This window comes from Gambusia affinis, linkage group LG23, assembly GCF_019740435.1.
Source record: "Gambusia affinis linkage group LG23, SWU_Gaff_1.0, whole genome shotgun sequence".
NCBI classification, from domain to species: Eukaryota; Metazoa; Chordata; class Actinopteri; order Cyprinodontiformes; family Poeciliidae; genus Gambusia; species Gambusia affinis.
The window spans coordinates 992,826-1,013,632 of NC_057890.1; the positions used below are offsets into that span (position 1 = coordinate 992,826).

The 20,807-nt window shown below is 42.1% G+C and overlaps 2 protein-coding genes across 2 annotated transcripts; both read right to left on the bottom strand.

Annotated features, from left to right (window-relative positions):
- Nucleotides 1-497: 497 nt before the first annotated feature.
- Nucleotides 498-20,683, bottom strand: pnpla3 (patatin-like phospholipase domain containing 3). Its single transcript, XM_044107593.1, has 9 exons — nucleotides 20,390-20,683; nucleotides 19,796-20,028; nucleotides 19,634-19,699; nucleotides 13,971-14,180; nucleotides 13,141-13,201; nucleotides 12,852-13,052; nucleotides 12,625-12,757; nucleotides 12,336-12,443; nucleotides 498-1,974 (listed from the first exon to the last, which is right to left on the bottom strand). Exons 1-9 carry the CDS (start codon nucleotides 20,574-20,576, stop codon nucleotides 1,752-1,754), a joined length of 1,422 nt encoding a protein of 473 aa, XP_043963528.1. The 5' UTR covers nucleotides 20,577-20,683; the 3' UTR covers nucleotides 498-1,751.
- LOC122826085 lies at nucleotides 3,262-5,406 on the bottom strand. The gene is made up of 2 exons (XM_044107594.1): nucleotides 4,094-5,406; nucleotides 3,262-3,360 (listed from the first exon to the last, which is right to left on the bottom strand). Exon 1 carries the CDS (start codon nucleotides 5,399-5,401, stop codon nucleotides 4,376-4,378), a length of 1,026 nt encoding a protein of 341 aa, XP_043963529.1. The 5' UTR covers nucleotides 5,402-5,406; the 3' UTR covers nucleotides 3,262-3,360; nucleotides 4,094-4,375.
- Nucleotides 20,684-20,807: the final 124 nt, after the last annotated feature.

Sequence of the window (20,807 nt, forward strand, 5' to 3'; positions counted from 1 at the left end):
GAAAACTTAGATCTCTCCAAATACATACAGGCTTGAAAATGTGGTATCCTGGAATGAAGGGAGTAAAACCTTTGGTCATTTCTATATTAACCCCACAGAAGGCAGCACCTGTTTGGAGTAGCTGTTTCTTTCCTAAGATTGACTAATAAGATGTCTGTCCCTGCTGATTGGTCCATAATGCTCCTCCATCTCCCCTCCCATCGACCTGTGTGTAAAAGTCACATCATACAACATTTAATTTCCCTTTCGGGAATAAAAATATTTTTAAATTGAACTAAAGTTACCTGAGATTCCAGTTCCACCATTAAATTCAGTTGATGTAGAATTTGTTGAACTTTAGTCACATCTGAACTGATGTGGAGATGGGAAAATCAAACACCTCTAAAACTGTTTGTGGAACAAATCTTCAGAGAACATCCCAGTCAATCAAAATAGAAGAAAAAAATTATTTGTGATTATTTCAAATAAGCCACACAATCAATTCAAACTCTTAGGAAGACAGTATTGGAGAGTTTTAATAGGCAGATGAAGTGCAAATAGAGCAATGCAGTTTCAACTAACTGCATTGGTACATTGGTGCACTGGTACATTGTTAGATTGAAAAGGAGAAGCAAGAGAAAAATAAGTTGTAAAAATGTTTAGCCCCGTCCATATTTTAGACCTTAAAAACATTATCACTGTACTGCAACATAACTGTTGCATCAACATGTTGCTTCTTTACCAGGCTGATATTACAGCCTGGCATGCAGCTACAAAATCATGAAGGCAACATTATTTAACTTCACATCATTATGTAATTAAGATTTTCTGGAAGCCTATTAATTGTTTGTGTGACTATTGGTACAGTATTATTGTTCTGTTGTAGGCTCAGGATGTAATCAAGGACAAAAAGGCCAGGATTTCAGGGACAAATGAGATGCAACAACTTTACTCATTATTTATAAAACCCCAAATTATTACTCATCAGTCATCATCAGCTAATAACAAAAACACCCTGAACTGATTGAAATGGTGTTTATATTAGTATGGATTACTGTTGGCTGGATGGAAATTGTTACGGTTGAATTAGATTAATACTGAATAAAGTTTAGATAAACAATTCCAATCTTTCTGACCACACACTTCAGCTGTCACTTTTAAAATTTAAATAAAATAGGCTGTGACAATTTGCACATATTACAGGCAATTTATGGTAAATGGTTTGCATTATTGAACAAAAACAGTATTTCAAAGGAAACTAAGACTGTTATCTTTTAAAGTAAATATAAAAACATTTAATTTTGGAAGTCCAGATTTGTTTTTTATCTTTTATAAAATTGGATAGAGTTCAGAAACTTTTTTCATACATATTGAAATTTTTAAAAACACTGAAAGCAAACTCCATATTTTCCACATTTTTAAAGACTTCAAACAAATTGATCATCAGTTTTTCAAGGAAATGACTTTTCATCGCCGCAAAATTTACAAGAAAGATTTCTAAAGGCACTTGCTGAAGACCCATCACAGTGAAACTCCAATGTGTTGACATAGAGAAAGATCAGTTAATGAACAGAAAAATAAAATCTGAATCAAGATAAATGCTTTAGAATAAATACATATGTGCAAATTTACAGCTAACAGGTAGAGTTACATTCCTCTGCCTTGAAGCACATCTTTGCTCCCCAGTGGGAGGGGCCAAGTCCTCATGAGGCTCACTCCACCTTCCCTCCACCCAGAGGGAGCAGAGTGTAGTCCAGTCAAAGTCTAGGTTTTCATGGCTGTTCCAGGCTCTGAGCCTCATCCTGTGAGCCAACAAAGAAGCAGACTTGCTGTGGGGAGGGGGGGGCAGTGAGAGAGGAGGAGGTAGACGATGGGATGTCCCAGTAGTTGCTGTGAAGGTCAAAGGAAGAAAGAGCAGGAACGATGGTCTGTGTGGGACTTTCAGGCTCTGAAGGGAGCGGCGGGACGCTCAAGCATTTCCTCAGGCAGCGCTCACTGTACAAGGCAAACATTCAGAACAACAGATTAGAAATGAACAGATCTGATCTGAAACCATTCAATAAGCCACTTATTTATTTATTTTTTTTATTGTCTGACATAAAACCAGACTAAATATTTCATTTTTAAATCAGTTAGGATCATCAAAATAATTTGTATTTATTAAATTCCAGGATGTGAGACTTTCTGCAAGGTCAATCACTTGTACCTCGCTCCACTGAGAACTTTGGGTCGGGTCGGGTCTGGCCTGGTCTGGTTGGGTTTACACGCTATTTTATGGTACAGCGTGTTCAGGAGAGCATGTTCAGGTGACGCACCTGCCAACAGGTACTTTGGCAGGTGCTTCATCTGAACATGCTCTCACTGGGTCTCAGCGCTAGTACTAATTTCATTTGAAGGTTATTTCACTTGTAATAAGATATTTTTCCCATGTTATAGTGAATTAATCTGCCAGTCCAACTAGTAATATTTACTTTGTGTAAACGCTCTCTGCTACGCCACAGCTTCTCCTGGACTTCAATGAATGCTAAAACTAAATAGCGCGGATAAATGGTTTTCACGGAACAATAAGTTGTTTCTCCACATTCTGAGTATCAGGAACACAAGAGTGATTGACAGCGATTAGACCCTCCTTCTGACTCTTATTGGTTGTTTCTGAGTGATGCATTTCTTCAGACATCAATAGTAGCCCAATCCTTCCACAAATAATCTGTCTCATATTATACAGTCATAACATGGAGACACTATTAACAAATATTTTTGTAAAAGTTACATACTAAATAGGAGTGAGCATTTGTCATATGATTTATCAATAATTGTGGTCAATTTCTTGTCATGATAAAAAATTTGATGATCGTTGTCACAATAAATTCCAATTCATAATGTTTAAAATCCTCCAAAGCTGTTCATATTGTTAGTTTGACTATTTTCTCCACTGTTTGTTCATTGATTATCAATAACAATCAAATCAACTGTGAGCAGCTCAGTGACACACAGTACGCTGCTTTCAGTGACTGGTGTGGTAAAGAAGTGTGTGTGAAATTAAATGTTTTTAAGAGCAGGACTTGTGTTTGTGGGTCTGTGATTGCCGTGCCAAGCTGTCACAGCCATACAGTTACCGAAAATAGTAACATTCCAAATTGTTCTTATTATAATATTTATCAGCGGGCTGCACAGTGGCGCAGTTGTTAGCACTGTTGCCTTGCAGCAAGAAGGTCCTGGGTTCGATTCCCGGCCCGGGGTCTTTCTGCATGGAGTTTGCATGTTCTCCCTGTGCATGCGTGGGTTCTCTCCGGGTTCTCCGGCTTCCTCCCACAGTCCAAAAACATGACTGTTAGTGTAACGGGTACCGTAGCGACAGCACCGCTGTTGACAGATATACTCCTGAAGAACAGGAGAAAGACGAGGAAACGGCTTGTTCAGTTCAAGTGTCATGCAGCAATTTATTCAAGTTTTACATCCAAACATACTTGTTGTATTGAGTTTCTTTCTTTATAGTTTATATATTCAAAGTCCAACCCTTTTAATATATTTCAGTGTCCATAAGTGACAAAAACAAACATCTCTTAGCGACAAAACAAACATCTCTTTCCTAAACATATCTAAACATATATCCACTCATTCTTATTAGCTTTCTAAGCTATTTATCTAAAATGAAACACATTAGACAGTGGTTACCTTAACCAGCTACTTTTTAACTTAAGACAGTACTGCATTTGACCTTCAATAAACTAAAGTCCTTAATAAAACAAAACATCATTTTTAAAGTCATTTTTTTATCATCCTGAATCCTAATGGTAAAAGAACTATTTTAACACTGGTGGTGGGGACCTTACAAAAGCCAAAACAGAAAAATAGACATCGAGTTCTTCAGTTTCTAACGGTTATTCCAGCATAAACTGAAGTGGGTGAAGCGCATATATTAAACAGACTTGGCTAATGGCTAACGTTAGCATGTACACCGTGCGTAGTTACTTTCTTCAAACAAAACGACACAAAGTCAAAAATTGAATAACTAATATAGCTCATAACTATTCCAAATACATTCACAGATATTCCAAATATGTTCCAGCATGTCTAATTACTGGATTAAAAACCTATTTTCATATTTACCCACCTGAAGAACAGGAGAAAGACGAGGAAACGGCTTGTTCAGTTCAAGTGTCATGCAGCAATGAGGGAAAATACAAGCAGGACACTAAAACCGCCACCCGCCCCCTGCTGGCGTGGAGTAAATATTACACAGCACATAAAAAAATAAAGGAAAACTCTTCTCCAAAATAAAGTACAGAACTTGTATTAACCATTTCAAGTCATAAACACAAATGTCACACTTTTGTGGTCGCCACACACTCCCCGGCAAAAATAAATGGGTCCCACCATTTCTACTCAACTCTTCTTAACAGGTGACAGGAACAGGTAAGATGTATGGGTGTGATGGTAAGTGGTAAGGCATGTATGTAAAGGGAAGATACGGAGTGGAATAAGGGCTGAAAGAGTATGTTGGTGTTGTATAGGGAATGAGTGGGTGTAGAGGTTGTATAGTGTGAGGTGCAGAGTGTAAGCTTGCATTTGCCATGTCAACTCTAGCTGTTGTTGTCAGTGTGGGTTGACCAAGTCTCTCATATGTAAAGATCTGTCGAGGTTGTCTGTCCCGGTTTGACCTTCTGACCTCTACATGTCGGTCTGGCATTGCATTGACCAGAGGCTGTGCAACTGGAATGGGCTCTGGAGTCTCAGCATAGCCATCTTGCTCCTCAGGTCTCGCATCATCAGACTGACCTTCATCCTGTTCAAGCTCTCCAATCCCTGTTTGTCTTATAGGTACTGGGTCAACTGAAGGCAAGGAGTCGGCGTCAACTGTCATATCCTCCGGTATAGGTACTGGAATTTGGCGACTCACAGGAATGGCTGGTTGTTGTGGTGGGGCAACGGTGGGTATCTCCTGCGTTCTGTTAGCTGGTGCCCTCAACCAGTAGCGAGGACCTTCAGAGTCGGACCCAGAGTCGGAGTCTGAATCTGCTCCTTGCGGTGGGTTCATACACTCTGGGATGGTAAGTCGGGCTTGGCGTTTACTTTTCTGGGTTCTTTGCTCAGGGCGAACCTGGCCTGTTGGTTCTTCAACTGGTAGGTCATTAACGAGCAAAAGCAAGTTGCGATGTAGTGTTCTTGTCTTTTTCTGATCCCCAGACTCCGGATAGACTACATACACTGGGTTATCAGCAAACTGTTCTTTCACAATGTAGATGGCCTTCTCCCAATATGACCTTAGTTTTCCTGGCCCACCACGCTCGCTGAGGTTCCTGACTAAGACCCGATCGCCAGGCTGTAGCACCACTCCTCTTGCCCTCTTGTCATAGAGGACTTTGCCTTTGGCACTGGCCTGCTTGCTGTTCTCACTGGCAATTCTATAGGCCTCAGACATCTGCTTTGCCCACTTCTTTGCGCATCTTTTCGTAGTCAGGTTCTGTGTCTTCAAGCAACCCGAACAGTATATCAATGGGCAGACGAGGGTGACGGCCGTAAAGGAGAAAGAAGGGTGAGAAACCCGTTGACTCATGTCGGGTACAGTTGTACGCATGTACCACCCTCGGTATCTGATCCTTCCATCTTTCTTTGTCTTTGTCAGTCAACGTCCTCAACATTTGCAAGATCGTCCGATTGAACCGCTCCGCCGGGTTTCCCTGGGGATGGTAGGGTGATGTTCTGGAATGACGGATACCTGACAGCTGTTGGAGGGTTTGGAATAATTCATTTTCAAATTCGCGGCCCTGATCATGGTGTAACTTGGACGGATATCCAAAACGAAGGACGAAGTCATTAAAGATACGCTCAGCGGCTGTCTTTGCACTCTTATTTTTGGTCGGGTAAGCTTGAGCGAACCTTGTAAAATGATCTACGACCACTAGGATATACTCGTAGCCACCACGGCTGGTCTCCAGGTGCAAGTAATCAATACACACCAACTCTAGTGGTGAGCTTGATGTGATACTGCCCATCGGCGCGCGAACATGAGTAACTGGCTTCTTTGACTTGATGCATGGACATTTCTTAGTTATATGGTCCTCAATCTCTTTCGCCATGAAGGGCCAATAGAACCTTTCTCTGGCGAGGTTTAGGACCCTTTCTGTGCCAACATGAGCCATGTCATTGTGAAGCTTCTTCAAAACAAGGTCTCTGTACTTGGTAGGGAGTACCAACTGCTTTCTTCCATTGGCACGCCTGTACAGGAGACCATTTTCCCATACTAGCTTACTCCATTCATGGAACAGTCTTTTAGTAGCTCCACTGGCGGCTTTACGTATCTCATCAGTCAACGGTGTTCCGGTCTCCTTCAGCTTGATCACCTCACTGATGGCTTCATCCGCACGCTGTGCTTCCACAAGCTCATCATGACTTATGGCGTTCAAGTGATGAAAGGTAGGAGACAAATCAGCTTGGGAGGAGATATTCAGAGCAGCCACCCAAGCCACATCGTTGTGTTTGGCTACTTTACTCCCATCCCACACAGCACGGACCACATTGTCAGAGCAGTCTTTGGTGCAGGACTCACAGTACGCTGTAATGTCCAAAGGGAGGCGTGATAGCGTGTCAGCGTCTATGTTGGACTTTCCAGGTCTGTACTTAATATCGAATCTGAAGTCAGAGAGTTCTCCAACCCACCGATGACCTACAGCATTCAGCTTTGCGGTGGTCATTACATACGTGAGTGGATTGTTGTCCGTGTATATTGTGAAGTGAGGTGCATAAAACAGGTAATCCCTGAATTTCTCACACACCGCCCACTTCAAGGCAAGGAACTCCAGCTTCCCACTATGCAGATGGTAGTTCCGCTCAGCAGCAGTTAAGGTCCTAGACCCGTACCCGATAACTCTCAACTTGCCATCCTGGTGTTGGTAAAGGATTGCGCCCAGTCCCTGGTCTGAAGCATCTGTGTGCAAGACAAACGGTGCATTGAAATTGGGATACGCTAATACAGGGGGGCTAACAAGAAGAGAACGGCGGTCAAGGGCTTGCTGGTGTTCAGCAGTCCACTCTACAGGTGTTCTAGAGGGTAGTTGTGGACCTTTGCTCTTACCACGCTCTACAGCTGCTTGCCCAGGCTTGGCTTGTAGTAGCTCATAGATGGGCTTTGCTATCCTTGAAAAGTCCTGGATGTAAGAGCGATAATAGCCCAAAAACCCAGTGAGTTTTCTCACATCTCCAACCGTCTGCGGCGTTCTGCTGGCTAATGATCGCACTGCATCCAGATCTTTGGGATCAATCCTCACTCCCTGAGCTGACACAAGGCGTCCCACATATCTCACCTCCCGTCGAAACAGCTCACACTTTTCAGGTCTAAGCTTCACCCCGTATCTCTGAAGTGCCTGAAGTACTCTGCGGACCCCTTCTACGTGCTCGTCAAAGGTTTTCGCATAACATAGTACGTCGTCGAGGTACGGGAGACAGCAGTCATCTCTCAAGGGACCTAACATCTCCTCCATACTCCGCTGGAAGGCTGCGGGGGCGTTTGACAGGCCAAATGGGATACGAACCCATTCATACAGTCCCCAGGGTGTAATGAAAGCAGTGAGGTGTTGGGCGTCTTTGGCGACAAAACCTTGGTGGTAGGCTTTTCCTTGGTCAAGAATACTGAACCAGGAATAGCCACCAAGAGTGTCAGTCAGGTCTTGTATCCTAGGTAAAGGATGTCGGTCAGGGATTGTTTTCTGATTCAAGAGACGATAATCTATGCAGAGGCGGAGCGTACCGTCCTTTTTCCGGACGCAGACCACTGGTGCAGCATAAGAGGACTTGGATTTAACAATCCAGCCCTTCATCAGCAAGTCTTGCACATATTCCTTCACCTCTTTGAACAGTGGTTTGGGGACAGACGTGTATGCTCTCTGCACTGGAATGTCATCCTTGAGGTTGATTGACATCTGCAAACTGGGAATACAGCCAATATCATGACTATCTCGGGCGAAAGCAGCTGATTCTTCCCATAGCATTTTCTTTACTTTGTCTTGTTCTTCTCCACTAAGGTGGCTGAGATCCACGGGGGGCTGCCACAAACCAGAAGCAGTTTGAGCAGCTGATGTGGCTGCAACATTGGCTACAATTCTGGGTCTGGGCGGTTCCTGTGGGTTGGCCTCAATCACCCTAGCAACAGCTTGGATGCTCCCCAGGACAGTCTTTCTTGGTATAGTGACTGGATGCTTTGTGTTATTTCTTATTGGTATTGTGGTATAGGGTCGCTTCGCTGATTGCATTTCGACCAGGCCCTCCCCTATCTCAAGTTCTTCGAGATGAGCATTGTTTTCTTCAGGTTCGAACAAGAGAAGAGGATCTGACAGATCTACAGTCGGCGGAATCTGGCACTTGACCCAGGCAACTTGTCCAGCTGGGACTGCAATGACATAATTGCCAGTTCTCAACAGTCTCGGGTGCATAGGGGGTTTATCTGCCTGAAGGAAGTTCACCAGCATCTCCACCTTATCCATAGAGGCAGATATGGAATCAGAGAGGAGTGTGGTGAGAGCTGGAAGGAGTTCTGCTGGTCTACTCTGAACCACCTCCTCTAGCACATTGAACCCAAGGATTGGCCGTTCAAGCGTGATACCGCTAATGAGGAAAGGCACCATTATGGATTGGCTAAGGACAGAATTTCCAGCAAAACTGACTGTGATGAGGACCCAGCCGTCAAAAGGAAGGGCTTCTCCGTTCACAGCTTGTATCTCCAGCTCTTCGACATCGAAGATTTCACTGAGGGGTCTCACTGGTGCATCCGGTAAGTACTTATTTTTCCAGCTTCTATCGATCATGCTCACCTGAGCTCCGCTGTCTAACAGCGCATTGACTGTCAAGCCATTCAAGTCACATCGTGCAAGGGCTTTAGCACCTATGAACTTGGCTAGGCGCCTGCTTGTTTGGGTAGGTAGGGAAAGAGGAGATTTGGGGTCACTTTCATTGTTTACTTTAGGTCTTTTATTCAGTAAACTCTCCTTGGCACAATTCTCTGACATTAACATATTGCACTTAACACTGAGGGACTGGATATGAGATCCGGTCACTGGTTGTCCCGCTGCAGCGACCGGCTCCAGTTTTCCTGACGCTTCGGCTTTTTCAGGCAGCCTACGGCTCTATGGCCGTCTTCACCGCAGTAAAAACAGTGAGTGCAGCGTGGAAGGTTCTGTGCCAGGCAGTTAGTACAGCTATTTGACTTGGGTCTCTTTTGTTCTGCATGAGTTTTGCAATGGTGGCAGGGCTCAAAGCTGTGAGTATGCTGTGGTTTTTGCAGTAGCTCAACTTTAGCCATTAACTCTGTTACTTTCTCAGTTAACTGCTGGAGTACATTGACATTCTGCTGTTTATCTGGAGCATCCTTCTTCGCTCCATTGCCTTGTGCACCTGCAACTCCAACCTCCACTAATTCAGTGCTATGCACGTTTACTTGTTTTTGTTTCACAGCTGGCCCCAGACGTCTTTGTCGCTCATTCTCTGTGCTTGTTATTTTCATCATTTGCTTCAAGATTGCCTCATCAGACACACTGCTATCAGAGAGCAATGTTTTAAGTTCTCTGCGTATGTCGTTATGTTTTTGACTGAGACCTTGATATATGGTGTGAAGGAAAAATGTCCTGAACTGTGCTAGCATTGTATTTCACTTCCGCGTCACCATGTTTTGAAGCAAACAGGATCTTTTGTTTCAGACCTATGACACGGTACAGGAACTGTTGGGGGGTTTCATTGTCATTCTGTTTTGTACACATTAACTCTTGGAAGAGTTCTGTATTGCTTCGCCCGCCTAAGTGGGATTGCAGGAAGCCCTTCAGCTCCTCTATAGTCAAATCGTCTTTGTGCATTAACATGTCTTTAAAGTGCCCTGGTTTGATGATTCTGAGAACACCTCTCAGTATTTCAGTCTCACTGAACCGGTCTTTCACTCCATCATCAATTTGTCTGCATATATTATTGTAACTTAGATCCGAGCTCTGATCGCAGATCTGGCCACCTTGAACCTTGAACTCACGTCGCAGCATTGAGAAGTCTCCAAGGGGCACAACTCGGTCGTGTCTGTCATATTTTTCTTGTCCTGGTGTATGTTCGGGTGCATATTTGGGATCTGGTGGTAGTGTAGGGTGCAATGGTGTAGGGTGTTCTGGCGTGGCTTGGACAGTGGGTGGTGATGTGGGGTTGTTGATATATTGCAGTAAACTGGTGAACATTTTCTGTAACTCTACTGTCTCTGGGTTCTGTGTAGCTGTGAAAGAGTGTGCAAGTGGTGAAATGGTAGTTGGTAAGGAGGTAGCCGGGCTAACCTCAGCTGTGTGTATTTTATTAGTGTTAGGAACCTTGTCCGCCATATCTTCAATATCTACATTCGACTGATCTGTTACCATGTTTTCACTCAGCTCTGCAGTTTTCATTACATTGTGCCTATTAACATGTGCTACAGCTTCAGACCGAACATTCCGACTTAAGATGAGATTGCTCACAGTGTCATTAAGCTCCAACAACACTGCCATACCTGAATCCTCAGATTGAATGAGAGTGTCACTGTTCATGAAGCCCAGGATGTGCTCAAAGCAGTTTTCTTCCTCGCCAACCTGAAGCGTGGATGCATCTTTCCCCGGCACAGGACCAACACTCCGAGCCAGTTGGAAAAGTTCATCGGCCGTCAGAATGAGCAGACTCTTCTTGATGTCCCACACCAAGCCTTTTCTCTCACTGTCCGCCATGACTACTTTTCCGTCTCCCTCGCCGTTGATCACTTCTCCGAGCAGCTCTTTCACCCGTGGCTTCAGGTCCGGTTGCAGCTACGTAGCACTGCCACTGCTTCACAAGTACACGTTGTGGTGAATGCACAGCGTCGTGGATGTAAGGTCCAATCTTCCTCCAGGTCCATAGGCTGAAAGGTCCTTAGCTGCCGGAACGCTTCACACAGCTGGTCCTAATTGTGCTTGTCGCCTGTGCATCTGACGCCGTTCCCCGTACGGGCCACCAAAAATCTGTAACGGGTACCGTAGCGACAGCACCGCTGTTGACAGATATACTCCTGAAGAACAGGAGAAAGACGAGGAAACGGCTTGTTCAGTTCAAGTGTCATGCAGCAATTTATTCAAGTTTTACATCCAAACATACTTGTTGTATTGAGTTTCTTTCTTTATAGTTTATATATATTCAAAGTCCAACCCTTTTAATATATTTCAGTGTCCATAAGTGACAAAAACAAACATCTCTTAGCGACAAAACAAACATCTCTTTCCTAAACATATCTAAACATATATCCACTCACTTCTTATTAGCTTTCTAAGCTATTTATCTAAAATGAAACACATTAGACAGTGGTTACCTTAACCAGCTACTTTTTAACTTAAGACAGTACTGCATTTGACCTTCAATAAACTAAAGTCCTTAATAAAACAAAACATCATTTTTAAAGTCATTTTCTTATCATCCTGAATCCTAATGGTAAACAAACTATTTTAATACTGGTGGTGGGGACCTTACAAAAGCCAAAACAGAAAAATAGACATCGAGTTCTTCAGTTTCTAACGGTTTTTCCAGCATAAACTGAAGTGGGTGAAGCGCGTGTATTAAACAGACTTGGCTAATGGCTAACGTTAGCATGTACACCGTGCGTAGTTACTTTCTTCAAACAAAACGACACAAAGTCAAAAATTGAATAACTAATATAGCTCATAACTATTACAAATACATTCACAGATATTCCAAATATGTTCCAGCATGTCTAATTACTGGATTAAAAACCTATTTTCATATTTACCCACCTGAAGAACAGGAGAAAGACGAGGAAACGGCTTGTTCAGTTCAAGTGTCATGCAGCAATGAGGAAAAATACAAGCAGGACACTAAAACCGCCACCCGCCCCCTGCTGGCGTGGAGTAAATATTACAAAGCACATAAAAAAATAAAGGAAAACTCTTCTCCAAAATAAAGTACAGAACTTGTATTAACAATTTCAAGTCATAAACACAAATGTCACACTTTTGTGGTCGCCACATTAGGTTAATTGGTCTCTCCAAATTCTCCCTAGGTGTGAGTGTGTGTGTGAATGGTTGTGTGTCCTGAATGTCTCTGTGTTGGCCTGCGACAGACTGGTGTCCTGTCCAGGGTGTACCCCGCCTCTCGCCTGGAACGTAGCTGGAGATAGGAACCAGCAACCCTCCCGACCCCATTAGGGACAAAAGTGAACAGAAAATAGATGGATGGATGGATGGATGGATGATATTTATCATTATTACAATAGTACCATATTATTGTGGTAAAACATCCATATCGCCCTCTCCTTCAAGGAAACAAATAGACTGGTCAATTGAAATGCATCTTTATCCAAGTTTTCCTCAGTGCTTCACCTGTTGGCAGCACCTGCGTTGGTTTTCCAGGTCTGTCTGTACACGTCACCTGCCACCCCAAACAGCCAGCGCACGTCAGCAGGCACCTCTGGGATCCACTCCACAAACCTGCCGCACACACCACACCTTCACATATATCATATTCTATGAAGATATGTTTAATACCCACAGAATGTATAGCAGTTTCTGTCACATTACAGCTACTACCCTTTATGCATTTAATTGTCATCTGGAATAGCAAGGAAAATCTAAACTTTTAATAAACATGCTGTGGATCCCTCCACCTTACCTCTGGGCCACAGAATATGCAGACTGGACCGGAAGTGTGTATGGCATCAGCATGTAGGAAGCAACTCTCAGTGGCAGCATGCCAGACACTCTGGCATAAAGACCTGATTTGTCTTGGCAGGCCTCACAGAACACTGTTAGACATGATGAGGGGAAATATTCAGCTGCATGCTGAGGCGTCATCTTATCTGTAATGATCAACTTTCAAACTTAGAGTCAACATCCCACCTTTCTTTAAGTGGGTGGGCAGAACAATGTGTTCATCCAGCCACCAGTGCTTGTTGTGCAGTAGGCGGAGTCTACGCAACACCCACTCCCTGGTGCTCTCAGCAGGCTTGGAGCAGCAGCTGCTGGAGTCGGGGCCGAAGCCGGGACAGATTTGGGAGCTGTCTGGCAGGCTGCGGCCGGGGCAATCCAGCATCAGCAAGTCTGGCAGCACAAACACACACAGACCACAGAGCTCAGGCTAACTGCAGCTCAGACAAAGCTGCAAGCAGCAGAACAACACGGGACTCACTGTTCTCCTGAAGGAAGCGGAGAGCATCCTTATAGCCGCTCTGACACATTTCAGCCAGGACCTGAGGGAGACGTAGGCATCAGATCAGAGGCTTTGCTTCACCTGCCATTGCTGTTTCTGACTACCGGCAGGTTAGCTGAAGTTTTTCAAAGTAAGAAGAAAATAAATCTAAATTTGTCCTACAAATATTGTTACATAATTTATTCACTGGATGAGTTTCTTAACAGCTTCTTGTGTTTCACAAGTTTTGGTCAACATTGAAATCATAATCAGATTTATGAGTTTGTGCACAAAAACAAGCAATTTGATTTCAGTTCCACTTTTACTTCCTTTGAAGACATTTAAAATAGAAAATGGTATAATAAAAATACGATATTTTTTCATATAAATATGCACATGTATGTGTTTTCATAGAAAGAGTAGGCTGAATTTGTAAAAATATACATAGTGTTACTCTGGAGTCCGACTGTTGAGTCTCACAAATGTTCTGGACTGGTGATCCATTAGAACTAAATGAAAGTCCAAAATGAAAAAAATGTTATTTGGATTTTGATGAAAACTGATTAACATAATCACCTAATTGTCTTTAAACTGATGTAAAGGTTTGGGTTACATTCCTGATCAGCACCACATGCCAATATCTCCAGCTGCTTGTCCACCCCAAAAAAATATCTTTAATAAAATTCATCATGATCTGAATGAGCCAGGTTTGTGTGACCACTAGGGGGCAGGAGAGTTAGCATCTTCTGAAGTTGTGGGGAATGAACAGCAGCATCACCAGGTTCCAAATGATTTCCTGGGGAAGAGCATAGCATTGTGGGAGTTTCTACCTTGGGTTCTGGGGGAAACAGAGCTCTGCTGAGGCGGTACAGGTTCCCCATGTTCATCTGGATGCTGGTATTAGTGAAGCGGAGCTCATGGAAGCTGGTGGAGTTATCCCGAGGGCAGATGTCGCTTTCACCAGAGAAGGGCGAGATGGTGATGGTGTTCTTCAGCTCCGACTGAGGCAAGTTATCACTGATTCCACCGTCAACATACCGCTGCACACACACGCCCACACGTAAACAAACAAACAGGGAGATGTTAAGCAAATAGGTTAATTTTCTGTCAATAATTTACAATTCCACATAAGTCGCATTTTGCAGAAAAAAGAACACTGAACTATAGGGGACTTCCACTGAATTACAGTTAGTATCATCGTTAATCTTCCTTAGAAAGTTACAAAAGGATATCCAACTGTTTTCTGCTTAAGGTTACAGAGTATTTTACTGGAGTATTTTAACCACCATCAGCCTCCTGACATATGGTTCCCAGTGGAATATGACTTCTGTCCCCACAAAGAGCTCTTTCAATTTTAGGTTTGTAAAACCTAAAATATTAACTGCAGTTAATATTAACAGCAGTTAATATTAACTGCTGTATTATTAACAGCAGTTAATAATACAAGTTTGCAGAGGTACCTTGGCAGCCGGGGGTTCCAACAGGTTTTCCAGACCTCCATCATTCCAGTACAAATTTACTGTCCTCTGCCATGACTACTCCGTGCACTATGGAGCAACAGTTCTCACATCAAAGTTCCTTACAGAAAGCACTTTAAACTGTGCAGCCACGCTCAGGGAAGGACACAGGTTTGACTGATCTTTTGTTTTCAGAGAACAACATCTTGCTTCCATTCTGTGGAACATGTTAGGAGAAAAGAAGGGTTCCATGACCCTGAGCTCCCAGAGGAGGACAGCTCTGGTTGTAAACTTCTACTTAGTCAGAGAGGAACAGGTTTGTTTCACAGAGTGCCAGCTACAGAAAGTAGGGCAGAGCAGGAATGCAGATCACAGTGAGCACTGGGCACACATACACACATCCACGCGCACGCGCACATAAGCACCCACGCGCGCACGCACACACACACTCTTACTTAATAGTGGTTAACGTTGGATTTACGCTGCAGCCAGCAGACCTACTTTCTAAGAAATCCGGGATCTCGATCATTTATCCAAAGGACATAAATGATATTTTAGTAGACTGGGTTCTGGGTACTAGTGCAGTAAACCAAAGGAGCTCTGATTTGTGTGAAATTGGTCTAGCAACAATAAATGAATCAAACCGACCAAAGACCACATTGCATTAGAGAAACAAGGAGCTTATGTTGAGAATACCAATATTCTCAACATAAAAATCTCAACATGAGATTTCTATGAAGAGGCCAACTGCCTTTCTCAAGTCGATGGCTTCCGTTTTACCACAAAGTGAAAAAGTGCAACAGGAAACAGCCAAGAGTGGATTAATTCCCTGTGAAGTAAATTGACTTCACAGGGGAGGAATCCACAGAGGAACAAAGTCAAAGTAACAAAATAAATTCAGCTAGAAGAGTTTCAAGGCAATGTGAGATACGTTTCAGATTTTTTACTAAGTTTTGTATAAATATTAATGTTTCTTTGAATGTTTACTGCATTCAAAGAAAATATATCACTATATAAGCATTTCTTATCAGTGGGTATCAATAATTATTGATTAGTTTTTGTTTTATATATCTGAAATCCTACCAGACTGTGGTGTGATCTTTTCTGTTTTATCCAGTTTTCTCTCCACAATGTTGTTCTTTATTAAGCAGTTCAGACGCACAGCCAAACCTGAAACTGCTGCTGCGAAAGTTACTCAACAAGTTGTTTTTCCATGGACTGTATGGCTGGAACTGCTATAGAGAAAAAGTCCCTTTTCAGGTTCAGGTCCTGTTATACCAGGAAGCTTAGGGATGGACAATAAATCAATAACAATATATATCGCCATAAAATACATGATCAATATCAATACACTGTTCCCACAAATCTGAATCAGAAGAAATCTGCGCCGTCTTAGTAGGCAAGCATATGTAAGCAGACCCATGGCCTCCAGACCAGTTAAAAAAAAAATATGTTACTCACTATATATAAATAAGTTACTCAACAAGTTGTTGCTAAGTAACCAAAGAGTACGTGAGTTAGTTGATGCCACCAACCTTGCTTAGCTGGTCATGAGAGGTTGAGCAGCTAAACCTTTTCCTCTGCCTAAAACCCCCAGAATGCTGTGCAATGCTGGATGGATAGGAATTCAGTGAAATTATTGAGTATTCCATCAGAAGTATTATGTATATATTTATATCTTACTAAAAAGTTACTTTTTAGTTAGTTTTGTCCAATTTCAAGTTTATTACAATATTTGCAGAAGAAACTAGACCACAAAAACTTGGTAAGATTTTATGTTTTGCAGTGGGATAAAATCCTGCAGCCATTTGCCTGACTTCGTAAGATTTGGCTGGGTTCTCTGTAGGGCTTTGAATACATAGTTCTCATGTGACATCACACATCCATGAACTTTGTAACAGACTGCCATCTTGGCAGGTAGTTGCTATGACAATAATAAACAAGCCACAATCTTAGAACTAGCTTTCACCTCATTCCTAACTTATAAACTATCAAAGTACATTACAACTATTACTTGATCACAATTTTTAAGGACCCTACCCACTTCTGTGTAATAATAAGATAAATATCAGTGATATTTACTGTAGTACTGCCAAACTAGTAAAATTAGTAATTAGTGAAGTGAACTATGTCATAGTTCTAGTATGTCATAGTAGGAGATCAGAGCCAGCTTGTCCACATCGTCTGACATGTTTTCCTTCTCCGTCTCAAACATGTCAGTGACTTTGTTCATGTATCTTTCTGTCACACAGTGGCCAAGATGTTTGAGATCTTTTAGCCAATTCAGGTTCTATTAAGGGCTTCTTGATTTGATGCATTAAGAACTTTTTGATGTGTTGCAAGTCAAGGTTGGGGGGCTCCCAGAATGCACCAGGAGTATTCTCCAGTATATTTACTGACGCGGGATCCTCACTAATGGCAATATGAACCCTGTGTCCAAAACACACTTCTTTCTGTAATTAATGTGCAATGACAACATTGGCAACGATTTGTGAAGAAATAATAAAGCATGCAAGTTTCTCATAGGGACCTCTCCTGTGTATTCATGTCTATGTCCTATTTCACCATCTGCAGTTCTTATTCCTTAAAACAAACACATCCATTCACAGAAAAGATAAGGGCCAGCAAACATCACTGTGGACAGGACACAGTGCACTGAACCTGTAGATAACACATGGAGGAGACTTCCTGTCCATAAACTCCAACCATTTTGTCACAAATAATCAATCCTGTGGCGTTGTGAATGCAATGTTCAGGAAGCAGAATAAGGGAAGAGAAGATAAGTTTCCATACATGGTTTACATGTCTGAGACACAAATGTGATTTCAGCTTCTATCTTTATCAATAACATCTCAGTAAAGTGAATCATCCTTATGTTTACCATGTATACAATGTCTCACAGTAGCTGCTTCAGTGATCTCAGGTTTATCTGGATTCTTCCTAAAAGATGGACATGTGAAGCCTTTTTATTTGTTATTTTACTCTCCCTCACTTTCAACATGGTATGGCGCTAAAGCTGCTTTTACAGCTCACTTTTTATCACTTTTATAAAAGGGTTTTTTGTACTACGTTCAGGTTAAACTTTCAGTATTTTATTAAAATATCCTTATGCAGTTTTTATGTTTACCAGTGATCAGTTTCCCACAACACCTATCTGTTTTTCACTCTTTATTTAGGCTTTTTAAAGTGAATAAACATTTTCCCCAATACACACAAAAGTGGAAAACGTTCAAAAAAGAAGAATGACCAGAAGCAAAAAGTGGGCCAGAAGTACCAAATAAACTTAGAGACCAGAAGCCCTGTCCAGAAATATTCTCACTAATATATTCACAGGGAAATATAACTTTCTCCACAGAGTGGATCTGTTCATTGATTTTGTTTTGGGGAATCAGTTTTTAGTGAATTCCTGGTTACAACCTTCTGCTTTTTATCAAGATAGTGATTATCTGGTGTTATAACCAGTTTACATAAATTCTTCTGCCACTTTTACATGTGCTTTTCTGATATCAGACTCTTTAAATTATTGGGTATCAAAATTCTTCTAACCAAGTAGATTCATGTAATCTAAGACAGCAGTACACTCAGGCAGTCATCACTCCCTCCACTCCCCCCAGTGATCCTGTGTCCCCTCTGGCTATTATTTATCTACATATTGATCTCTGCATGTTAAACGGTTTGCTAAAAATACTTTGCTTGTTTGTGTGTTAAAATGAAACTTCTAGAAGATTAAACTGTACTTTGCAACATTATTATACATGAATTTATCTGTTGGATTATTATCTACTTCCAGTGCAGTGCACTTAACTTTACAGCTTTATCACTGAGTTGAGGATCCAATCTAATCTGGGAGACTTTGTTTGAACTGAATGACTCTGGAAGTCAATGTACCCAGTGACAGAAGCTCAGTCAGAATGATGGTTAGATCCAAAACCAGAGGTCAAAACAGCTGTTGAATAGCTTAGAAATTATATGTTTTATTATAAATAACATGCAATTCAGAATTCTGGATAATTTTACCTGAAGAAAATTTTAAATATTCTGGTTCAAAGTTAACCAGATTTATGTTTTTTCAGGATTTCATTAAATAAAAAACAAAGTGTGACCTAGATTTATGATAAATCAAATATTGCTTTCAATAGACCTGATATAGTTTTAAATGTATCATTATAATTATTGTTTTTTCCTGTTTAGTGAAACAGGTACTAATAATCATAAGTAGGGCTGCAACTTACAATTATCTTAGTAACCAATTATTCTGACAATTAAACATTTAATACAATACAAAATGGCACATTCTTAAGATTTTTCATTTAACCACTTCAGCATTTTTTTCTGTGCAATATTAGAAATACATTAAAAGATGCAATTAAACAAATAATCCCCCTTTAAATACGAAAATAAACATTTTACTGTCTTAAAAGCAATAATAGAATTATTTTAGTAACCGCTTGATTATTTGTAGGAAAAAAAAATTTGGTCCAAGGTCAACATGTGAAAAGCTCAGGCTTTTGTGCTTAACGTAACATCAATACAGTATAGGCAGTGGTGTCTCTGAGTGACATGGGCAGTCGCCCAGGGTGGCGTTTCTTGATGGGTGGCATGAATGGCCCATGAGCAGGGGAAAATGGGGGGGGGCGGTGGAAGGTGGTTTGCCCAGGTCACCAAACAGGCTAGGACTGCCTCTGAGTGTAGCACTGATCTGGTGACTATTTTATTGATTAATCAACACAAAAGGTACTTTATATATATATATATATATATATATATATATATATATATATATATATATATATATATATATATATGCCACCAATTTTTTTTTTTTCAAGAATCTGAACCAGGAGATGCTAAAACTGCCATGCGAGTTTTGGCTTCATTACGGCTCTGAGTGTGTTGTTCTATCAGCAAATGCAATTTTTTTGTGTTTGTATACTCCAGTTAACAATTAATCAATTACCAAGTAAGTTATTTGATGATTAAATAATCGATTAATCTGATTAATCATTAACCCTCAGCTCTAGTAACATTACACCTACCACTCCTCTGAAGGATGGAGGAATCAGTCCACAGTAGATGGGGATGAAACAGCTGCAGACCAGAGCCTGATGACAGAACACAGGGTTAACTCCGGTCCAGTCAGAGCACCGGGACACTTCCAGTGCAAACACACACATTCACACATGCCCACGCACACACACCTGGATGAGCTCCTCTTTGGAACCGAACTCTGACACCAGCACGTTCTCTCCGTCTGATACTCTGGTCAGGGAGACACAGAGCCTGCCAGAGGTCAGGATGTGAGCGTCAGAGGGCAGATCCCGGTTCAAGCCGGACCTTAGGACCTTCACCAGGTTGAAGGTTGGGTGGAGTGGGCCCAGGTTTCTCTTCCTGGCTTCCTTTGCCACCTCAATAACGTCCTCACAGCATTTTGCTGGGACAGACACAACAGCAGCACACGATCAGTACTTTGTGGCCCACGTGAACCGTTTCTCATGTCAGAGGTCAGAACAGCCTCTTTATCACTCAGCGTGCAGAGGTCGGTAGAGACTGATACTTGTTTGTTGATCGCTTCCTACAATTATGCTTATTCATGAGAATGGGTTAGACTGGCTTTGACTCATGCAGAGGGAAGTTAACTTTTGAACAATATGCTCCAAATCACATTTCCTGTCTTCTGCAGCATTCATATAATAAACTGTTCAACATTGAGCCAGCTTAACCGGCCTCACATATCAACAATAAGCAACAAATACATGGCTTTATCATATTCTATGAATCAATATTTTTCTTACCTATACATGCTTGGCTTGCGAGAACTGAGGCGGTGAGCGCACCGGCAGAGGCCCCGTACAGCCGGGTGGCTCCTTTCACAAGGTACGGGGCTTTCTCCAGCAGGCAGCTGGCCACTCCGATGTGGTAGATCCCCAAGAAGCCGCACCCGGCAAAGGACAGGTTCCAGCCAGCCTTCAGGTCGAACATGGCGGGTCATGCCCTGGCTGGGGAACCTTTAGCTGGGACGCAGGACAGGACACAGGGTTAGAGATACTGTCTCTGGCGATGGCCAAGAGGAAGAAGCAGAACGAAAACAACTAGCTTATAAACAGCCTAGGATGCCTTCACGGACCGTCTGAATTATTACTAACAGGTATTGTAAATATGTTTTCATTTTACACAAGCGATGCATTGTACGCAAGCTTCTTCAGAGTTCTT